A 9,902-nucleotide genomic window follows, 5' to 3' on the forward strand; every position below is an offset into this window, starting at 1 on the left:
TTTCAATCTAGGTTATTCGATGAAAAAATATGAAGTTCTTTTTTTATAAATTTCGAATAAAAATTTCATAACAATCACCCGCCCATCTTGATCAATCACAATAGTGAACTGAAAAAATCTCCAAAAAAAAATGTAGGAACCTAGATTTTAATAGATGGTGTCTGCGAAATTGTGGCTATTATAGTTAATTTTATCTGATTTTCGCTTATTTTGTAGAAAAAAAACTTAGGAAATTTGGTTATTATGTTTTATTTTGTTTGTTGTAATATAAAAAAAAAATGTTAAATGACAGTTAATACTATGTCGTCTAAATTTTATTCAGTTTGATCTTTTGTCGACGAATATGTTTTTACCAAAAAAATATCACTAAATGTTTTCAAGACATAAATGTCAACTCAAGAGACTGAAAAACTTGAATTAAATCCAATAATTCAAAAGAATAGTATAGTAGAATCTGGAAGTTAGTAACTTAGTATCAACTAAAGAAAAATTATAATATCTTACTATTTGGGTAAATTAAATTACAAAAATTATAACTGAGAAGAAATTTTAAAAAATATATTATTATCAATAAAAATATTAAATAGAAATGTACCGAAAATAATCAAATTTAAAGATCGTGAGTTCCAATATTAATTTATGTCAAAACTGTTTCTTTTGCGGTTACGATGTTTTTTTACTATGGCTGAATAGCTCATTCACTGCTAGTTTGGTTTGGAGTTATACTGGTTTTTGCATGATTGACATAATGAATCCAAACCCTCGTGAATAATTCCCCTATAAAAACAACTGCTTCTTCACCAGTAGAACTTACACAATTTCCAGAATGTCTTCATGGGTTTCATTCATGGTGGTGCTCCTTTGTTTCTCCATTAATGGCGTCGCGGATGCCAGACACCGGAAACAACTGCACTCTCCAGCCATTGTCGTCGGAACTGTCTACTGTGACACTTGCTTCCGTCAAAAAGTATCCAAATCCACCCATTTCATTTCAGGTTCTTGTTGTTGATCTTGTGATATATATAATGGTTTTTCTCGGGGGGTTTTTTTTATTAATGGGTGTTGTATACTTGTATTGTTTGTTTAGGTGCGAAGGTGGCAGTGGAATGCGGCGGCGATGGTGGGAAGCAGAGTTTCCGGGTAGAAGTGAAGACGAACGAGAAGGGTGTGTTTGAAGCTAAACTGCCGGTTTCAGTTGGTAGAAGTGTGGAGAAAATCAAAGGGTGTTCAGTGAGATTGATTAGCAGCGGCCAGCCGTACTGTGCGGTTGCGGCAACCGCCACCTCGTCGGAGATTCGTTTTAAGTCGAAGAAGGCGGGGACTCATGTTTTCTCAGCTGGGTTTTTCACTTTTAAGCCCGAATTGTGTAACCAGAAAGATTCTATCGGAAAAGGTTTTCCACCGGCGCTTCCTGATATTCCTGCGCCGTTCTTGCCGCCGATCGGTGGAGGCATTTTACCTACCCTTCCGGTGCCGGATGTACCCATGCCACCTCTAATTCCCCCGCTACCACAGCTCCCTGGTATTCCACTTCCACCTGTTACCCGCCAAAAATCATCGGAATCCGATAGATTGGCCGATCAAAAAAGTTTTGGTTTCCCATTTCCACCGCCACTGTTCCCACCGCTGCCGTTTGTGCCATCGCCGCCGTCATTGATTCCTCCCGTCATTCCATCACCACCACCGTCATTGTTTCCTCCCCTCGTTCCATCACCACCACCATCATTGTTTCCTCCCCTAGTTCCATCACCACCATCATCGTTGTTTCCACCATTGCCGTTTCCACCTGTACCAGGTTTGATTCCATCACCGCCGCCGCCACCGCCGCCGGCATTCCCAATTCCTCTGCCTCCACTACCTCCACTACCTCCACTACCTCCGGTACCAGGATTCCCTACAGTCCCACCGGCGAAAACCTCCCCTTGATTAAACTCGTATATATATATATATAATATTATTACTGCATAACCTTTTGAAGTAACCTTTCCATACATACGCGCGTATTACATTTATGGGTATTGTAATTGTAGCATGAATAAATCTTACCTGGTAAAATGGTTGGGATTCCTATAAATAGTTTAAAATTTTTGAGATCCAATTATGCGTTCTGAGTATTGTTTAATAGATAGCATTCTATGAGTTTCTAATAGAAGTTTTATCCTTTTTATGGAAATGTTGGATTATTTGATATGTAAATAATATTTCATTTGTGTTCCTCCTTAGTTTGATGGTTGTTGACTGAGTTAGAACTTCTAACTGAATACACATATGATTGAAACTATGTTGTTTGATGACTATATTACTCTTATGTTGTCTCTTATGCCTAGAGTCAATTCCAATGTTTGGCACAACAAAAAATTCATCATACGAGAAGTGTCATTGGAAATCTATTACATGGAACTTTTGATATTTTTTTTTCTTTATAAACACAGAAAAATAACAATATACAAAACTGAACTTCATTTTTTTTTCATTCTATTACAACATCGAACTTTTTTTTCTTTCTTTACAACATGTCATGTCATCTTTAGCCCATATGCACCTTCATCAAAAGTATAGTATTTTGTCATAGCATGGTAAGGAACATCTTCAGCTGAAAACAAAGGGTTTTTGGCACTGTAGCACAACAAAGTTCGGTCAATTTACACATTTAGTCACTTATGTATTTTTTGTGCTTAATAGACCATTAAACTTAACAATTCGCTGTCAATTACACCACTTTAACATGTATGAAGCGGTCAGCCGGTCATCTTGCTGACTTGGCCTCCATATAGCTTTTTCATTTAATTATATCTTTCATTAATCTTAAACTAATTATTATTATGTACTAAATGAAGTCATTAACACGTTTTATTCCACCAGAAACCTACTGCGACCACCTCCCACCTCCACTACTATTCATCTTCCTCAAAAACCACCATCCAACACTTAACCATATTCAGAGAAATTAGTTTCATGCCTAACCCAAACTCCCAAATCGGCTAGAAGACTATCGACTCAAGAAATTGGCAGAAAAGTTTCTAATCCAAAATATGTTTATTCCCTTTCAGAGCTCCATTTCGTTTTTCTTCTTTTCACTTGTACTTGAGTACCGATTCATAGTTAGAAAAAGGAAAAAAAAAAGTTCTAATCCTGCTCATAATTGAAAAGAAAAAAAAAGTTCGAATCCAAAATATGTTGATTCCTAATCAGAAAAATTTACAGAAATCAGGTTTAGAAACAAACCCTAAATTGGAAACAAAAACTAAAATCTGTTTGGAACAAAACAAAAGTCTGAATCATCATTGTTTATTTGTTGTTTGGTATGGAACCCTTATCTGAAACATGAAGTTCATAAACGAAACTTAAATTGGAAACAAAAACAAAATTTTGAATCATTATCTAATCGAAAATCATTACTACTCCCACCGATCTGCAGGTGCGTCTCTCAACCTCCTTGATTTTTGGTTGGAGGTCCGAAAATGATGGCTTCGTGAAGTGAAGATGATGTTGAATAGGGTAATCACAGGTGGTTATTACTCAAATATGAAATCGAAAATCGCTAACAAAAACACAATTTGAAGTCGAAACCACTGTTGGCATTCTCGTGGTTTGCTTTTGAAGGTTGTTTCTATTAATTTTTTATGGTAGTTCGTTAGGTTGAATCATTGGTTCGAAGGTTACTTGTGAATTGTTGATTGAAGGTTGGTTAGGGAACATTGCTCGAAAGTTGGTTCGAAGAGGAAGAAGAAATACGTTGAATATGAATAGATTGATGATGATGAAGAAGATGAAGAAGCGACATGAAGAAGAAGAAACCAGTGTAGAAGAGGAGGCGTGAAATCATATTTAGGTTAATTAAACTTTATTTATTTTGAATTTCAAAATAAAAATAAATATAAGTAATTATCTAGGTGGAGAGTGATATAGCTATGATGTGGACTCTATTTCTCCACTTCCCCGTGCCAACTAAGCAATATTTACCTAGAAACCGGTAGTTTTGTAGGTCGAACACCTATTTAACAGGTAAAATTTAACTTTAATGGTATATGAAGCACAAAAAATACATAGATGACTAAATGTGTAAATTGGCCAAACTTTGTTGTGCTACAGTGCCAAAAACCCGAAAACAAAGCACAAGGAATCATGTGACTACTTGATAGATTTTAGCATATGATCAGGTGATTCTTATGCAAATGCTTTTAAGAATCTACTGTTACCAACAAAATATTTCAACATATATGAATTATTGATGGATTTCTAAGATGGCATAATGTAAAATAAATAAATAAAAATAAATAAAAGTAATAATCTCATGATTTACTGACTAACAATTGCTCCATAGGCTTCCATTTTCCCCTGCACAAAATATGCCAAATAAATGGACCATATTTAACATTTTTTGGTCAGAGATCGTTAAACCAGGCTTCATGGTTTGTGCCTCACAAGTCGCAATATATCACTACCTAATGGAACTATTAGTGATGTTAAGGGGCTGATTTGTTATCACTAATATGTGTTCATTGAGAGCCACAGTATTAATTTCATGAATCATTTATTCCAATTGAGCTTCAAAGTATCTGCACCAGTGAACAATCAATGGTGGAATGTTAAGAATCGGTCATAAATTTAGCCACCTTACTAGCCCTACAAACATTATAAATTACAAATCATAACCAATCTTTATTAAAAAAAAAAACTCACCTTAATACATCAGGCTGACTTTCTCTTTTCTTTTCAAAATCAAGAAGGGCAAAAAAAAAAGCAGAGCTTGAAGAAAATCGACGAGGAAGACGATGGTGCAGTGAAAGCGTCGGCGGAGGAAACGGAATTTGGAGGAAATCGACGGCGCTGCAGTGAAATAGTGGCGGAAGTGAGTAGGACGGCGGTGGCGCTGGATCGAGGCAACGATACGGAGGTCAGAGGTGGGAGAGGTGGGAGGAACCGGCGCCAAGAGAAATGTCGACGGCGGGAGCCGTCGACTTCCAGAGCTGAGAAGGAGAGAAAAACGTGAGAAGGAGAGAAAAGGGATTGTGGGTATTTTACTATTTTTCTAGTCAGTTTTTAATTTTCCAGGGACCAAGTCGAGGTTTTTCTTAGGACCGAATCAAACATATGGGCCGGGTAACATACTGATTGGACCGGGACAGCAAAAAATTTGACTGGACAATAAATCAAACAGGGCCTAAGATTTGTATCGTATTTATAAGTAATTCTCTCTAGAGAAGACCATGATTTGTATCATTCTCTTTTACACGGAATAAATATTGGGTGCCAAATGATAGGTGTGTGTGAAACTTAAAACAAGAAAGAAAAAAGATGTGTTATATGAAAACAAAATTAATCACTAAACTGCAAATTTGGTCCCTGTGGTTAGCAAAAATATGTGGATGGAGTCCAAAATCTTTTCAACTTGTACCGTTGGTCCAAAATCAAAAACTTTTTGTAGTTTTGGTCCCTGAAAAAGTTGAAATGACTGTTTTACCCCTTTTAATTTCTTTTTTCCATTTTTTTATTTATTTTAATTCTTTTTAGTTTGAAATTTAATAATAAAAATAAAAAAATTAGACACCCCACCCACCCCGCCATCCATCGGACCCCCTCCCATCTCTCTCTCTCTCTCTCTCTCTCTCTCTCTCTCTCTCTCTCTCTCTTTCTCTCTCTCTCACATTGCGTTCTTGCTTTCATCCTAGATTCATCCTATGTTCCTCAAATCAAAGAAACCTCACACCTTCTATGATTGCTATGAGCTAACACATCAAATCATTTATCCCTTTACCTCTATTCCAACAAATCCATCTAAACAAAAATGATTAAAGAGAAGGGGATAATTGATTAAAATCAAGATTGGTGCTTTGTAACTGGGTTCCATCTTCCCCATATCACCATCGAGTTCACACTAGACCTACATCACAAATACAATCTTCTTCTCCAAGCTACCAGATCTACATATCAACAATCTTCATCACTGTTCACTAATATGCACATATCACCATCTTCACTCTCTATCATCTCAATACCTAACTGCAAATGGTGTGACTGAGGAATCGAGCCAAGAAGAATACTCTCCCCAGTTGTGTGAGATGAGATACCGAAACAAGTCTATGCCCATCCTCTCATATTGGATCGATACCGAGGAAGGACGGCCGCAGAAGGGTTCTCGAACCTCGGTTATTCCCTATACGATACAATTTTTGCAATATGAGGATTGATGCATTTGATTCTAATCCATTTACTCATCCTTGACATATTATTAGGGCTCTAATTTGTTCAACACAAACTTGAAAAATGGATGAACAACCCAACAAATCCATTACTAGTTCTTGGAGGCAACATCCAATATCTTTGAAACTCATATCTGAATGATGAAGACTAAATTTGAAAAACATCTCCTTCTTCAGATTAAAAACCCATCTCGTTCCAGGTTAAAGAACATGGGATGAAGAGGATGAAGGTTGTTAACACAGATCCAAGCCATTTATCTAGGATCAATTGGGTTTTCTGTTTAACTGAGTTTTTTGTTCATATGTGTGTATGAGTTTTGATTTGCAGAAGAGTGATGAAGAAGAAGATGGGAAAGAGAGTCAAAAAGAGAGGGAGGGAGAAGGTGGGGTACGGTGGAGAGGGGTGGGTGAAATTTCATTTTCTATTTTTTTATAATTAATTAAATATTAAAATAAAAAAATGTAAAAAATGAATGATAAGGGTAAAGTAGTCTTTTCAAATTCATCAGGGACCAAATCCACAGAAAATTTCTGATTTTGGACCTTTCATGCAAGTCGGAAACTTTTTGGACCTTATCCACATTTTTTGCGAAACCATGAGGACCAATTTTGCAATTTAGTCAAAAATTAATATTTAGATATAACAAACGTAGATCTCAATATTATCTTTAACATTTTACTATTTTCATATCTTAATAAGCGAAAACATTCTCATATTACGTTTGTATTGATAGAACGTCGGTTTCCATTTATTGATTTCGAAATAGGGTTGATAAATAATAACGAGTAATTATATAATTAAACACTAAATTTTGTAAGTTTGCCAAATGAATTAATTAAATAAAAAGAATTATATAGATGTAAATGGTTAAATTAATAATAATAATAATAATAATAATAATTAAAATAAATCAATTTTATTTAATTTAAGTAGGATATTAGTCCAAGTGTCTAAGGGGGTGTTTGGCTAAGCTTACGACTTTTCAAAAGCATTTTTCAATTTATAGCTTATAACTTGTAAGCTAATAAGTTAGGAGGAACTTACTTATAGATTTTGACTTATTTCCGATATGATACATTGATAAGTTATTTCTATCCAAACATCCTTTTTAACTTATACCGGTGTGGAACTGATAATAAGTTAAAAAAGAGGCTTAAATAAGCTTAGCCAAACACCTCTTAATTGTAACTCCTAAAAATCATTTAGGTAAAAGAAATTCAGTTTGGCGTAGGAAGTGTAATCAGACCATACTTCAGGGACCAAATTTGTTGTTTTCAGAAACTTTGATCCTTGTCTCCTGTTAACAATGATGGATCATCGGTGTCTTCTTCCACGTTTTATGACTATGACTAGCATCAAATTCCTTTTTCTTTAGCAAACCTTAGTCCCCTTCTTCTTAAGTGAGCCACACCAAAATGAGAGAGTTGGAAATAGAGGAAGATAAACTGACTTATGTTGGAGAGGGAGGGTCGGTTGTCTCTTCCGGTGGTCTTGACGTATCCATTAAACTCCAGCAGCACCATTTAAAACCGAGTAGTATACAGTTCCGATGTGGCTTTCAGTGAGTTGCATTATCGGAGAGAGGAAAGGGGAGTGTGAGAGCGCTTGGTACAGTTAATGACTTGCGTTTTCCGGCAACCTTCGAGACTTCCATTTGCAACTCCGGCAAAAATCAAAAGAGTGACGCAGATGAAGTTGTACAAAGTATGTGTTTGTAGTGTGCTCAACAGCGCCCTATGGAGGGATTATTATTTATTTATGATGTGTTAGCTTAGAGTAGTAGTAGGTTGGTGATATGTTTTCCGACAAGCATTTTCAGTTGTAGAATTTCATTTTCGGTTGTAGAATTTCATTTTCAGTAAAGGTCAAGGTTGCATGGTACGGTATTCATTAAGTGAAGTCAAGCCCACATCAAGGAATCAAGAAAGACATAAGAGAGGAAAGTAACTTTGATTCTTTTTGAAAGATGGTTTCTCTCTGGACATGGTTCAAAGACAAAAGTATAAAAATTGTCTTTATAGTTTACCAAATGTCATAAACTTAGTCTCTGCTAATATTTTTTGACGTAGATGGTCCATATGGTTTGCAACAAGAATGGTCCATGTGGTTTACCAAATGTCATAAACTTAGCCACTGCTAATTTTTTTTGATGTAGATGGTCCATGTGATTTGCAAAACTTACATGGATGGTCATTTTTACTGACGTCGTCAATTTCAAGTTGTTAGAGCCTGAATTTGTAAGGAAATTTTCGTCTTTTCAAGTATAAGAGGGACTAAATTTGTGACATTTGTTAACCGCGGGGACCATTTTTGTAATTCGTCTTAAAATAAAATAAATGCTAAAAATGAAGAGAGAAAAATTCAAACTTGGGACCTCCTCCCATCTCTCTCATCAGCCAAAACCCTAACCAACTAGGCTAGATCCAAATTTGTTTTATATTTCTGGAAATTAATTAATATTATCTAAAATCGTAAATACATTAATAATAAAAATACAAATTTTTACAAAAAAAAAAAAAAAAAAAAAGAAAAAGAAGAAGAAGAAGAAGAACTCTTTTAATAAAACAAAATATATTTTTAACGTATTGTAAAAAAAATTACAAACAATTTTTATTTTTTTTACGTATTTGTTTTACGTAAAATATTTTTTGATGTACTTAAAAAAATACGTTTTCGTATATGTTATTACATTGTTATGATCGTAAAACATATTTTTACGTTTTCATAAAAAAATTGCTTTCACATAGAAAAAAAAAAGTTTTTTTACGTATTCATTTTAATAAAATATGTTTTTTAACGTAATAACATATTATATGAAAACGTATTTTTTAGATACATAAAATATAAGTTTCCGTATAGTATGTTGTTAATTGCCATGATCCTAATTAAAACATTATTTCATGTTTTCATAAAATAAAAAATAAGTTTTTTTTGTCTTCACGTAAAAAATAAGTTTTTTTACATTTTTATTTTATGTAAAATATGGTTTTTTTTTATGTATTTAAAAAAAACGGGTTTCATATAATATGTTATTACGTTGTTATAATCTGAAACTAAAGACGTTAAAAGAATACTTTAGGTTATAACAACGTAATAACATATTATACAAAAATATATTTTTTTAAATTCATAAAAAAACATATTTTACATAAAATTAAGGGAAAACTGCAATAAAGTCCCTACATATTGGTCTCATAATCGATTTAGTCCTTATATATTTTTTTATTCAATTAAGTCTCAAATACCGGTAATCATATTCAATTTAACCTTTTGACCCGGTCAACAGGTCATCCAACTATCAAAAAATACATTTTTGGCCCAGATTTCAAAATTTATTACAAATTTGGTCCAAAATTTACACTTTTGGCCCAGATTTTAAATTTTGTTACAAATTTGGTCCAAACTTTATCCTTTTTGCCCAAATTTTAGAATTTTACTATGAATTCATCCTAACTTTAGTTTTTTTTTTACAACTTTTTTTCTCAAAGAATTGTTTTTAATATGTTTTTTCTTTATAAAATCATATTTATACAAAAAAAATGTATTTTCACATAAAAATCTTATATTTTCTATATAAAAACTTTTTTTAAAAATGTTTTTTGTATATGAAATATCTAGTTATAAAAACAGGTATTTATTAAGTATATAAATATATACAAATCCGTTTTTATAAAAAAATGTATACAAAAATGTATTTT

The 9,902-nt window shown here is 33.6% G+C and overlaps 1 protein-coding gene and 1 long non-coding RNA gene across 2 annotated transcripts; one reads left to right on the plus strand and one right to left on the minus strand.

Moving 5' to 3' along the window:
• The first annotated feature begins 799 nt into the window (after window positions 1–799).
• LOC145109340 (uncharacterized) lies at window positions 800–2,173 on the plus strand. The gene is made up of 2 exons (XM_079046480.1): window positions 800–995; window positions 1,088–2,173. Exons 1-2 carry the CDS (start codon window positions 827–829, stop codon window positions 1,924–1,926), a joined length of 1,008 nt encoding a protein of 335 aa, XP_078902606.1. The 5' UTR covers window positions 800–826; the 3' UTR covers window positions 1,927–2,173.
• A 1,940-nt stretch (window positions 2,174–4,113) lies between these two features.
• Window positions 4,114–5,029, minus strand: LOC145169408 (uncharacterized). Its single transcript, XR_013742471.1, has 2 exons — window positions 4,684–5,029; window positions 4,114–4,559 (listed from the first exon to the last, which is right to left on the minus strand). It is a non-coding gene; the product is annotated as an uncharacterized LOC145169408 (long non-coding RNA).
• Window positions 5,030–9,902: the final 4,873 nt, after the last annotated feature.

The sequence above is a fragment of the Lactuca virosa genome, chromosome 4 (genome assembly GCF_052849685.1).
Source record: "Lactuca virosa cultivar CGN04683 chromosome 4, Lactuca_virosa_CGN04683_v6, whole genome shotgun sequence".
In the NCBI taxonomy this organism is placed as follows: domain Eukaryota; kingdom Viridiplantae; phylum Streptophyta; class Magnoliopsida; order Asterales; family Asteraceae; genus Lactuca; species Lactuca virosa.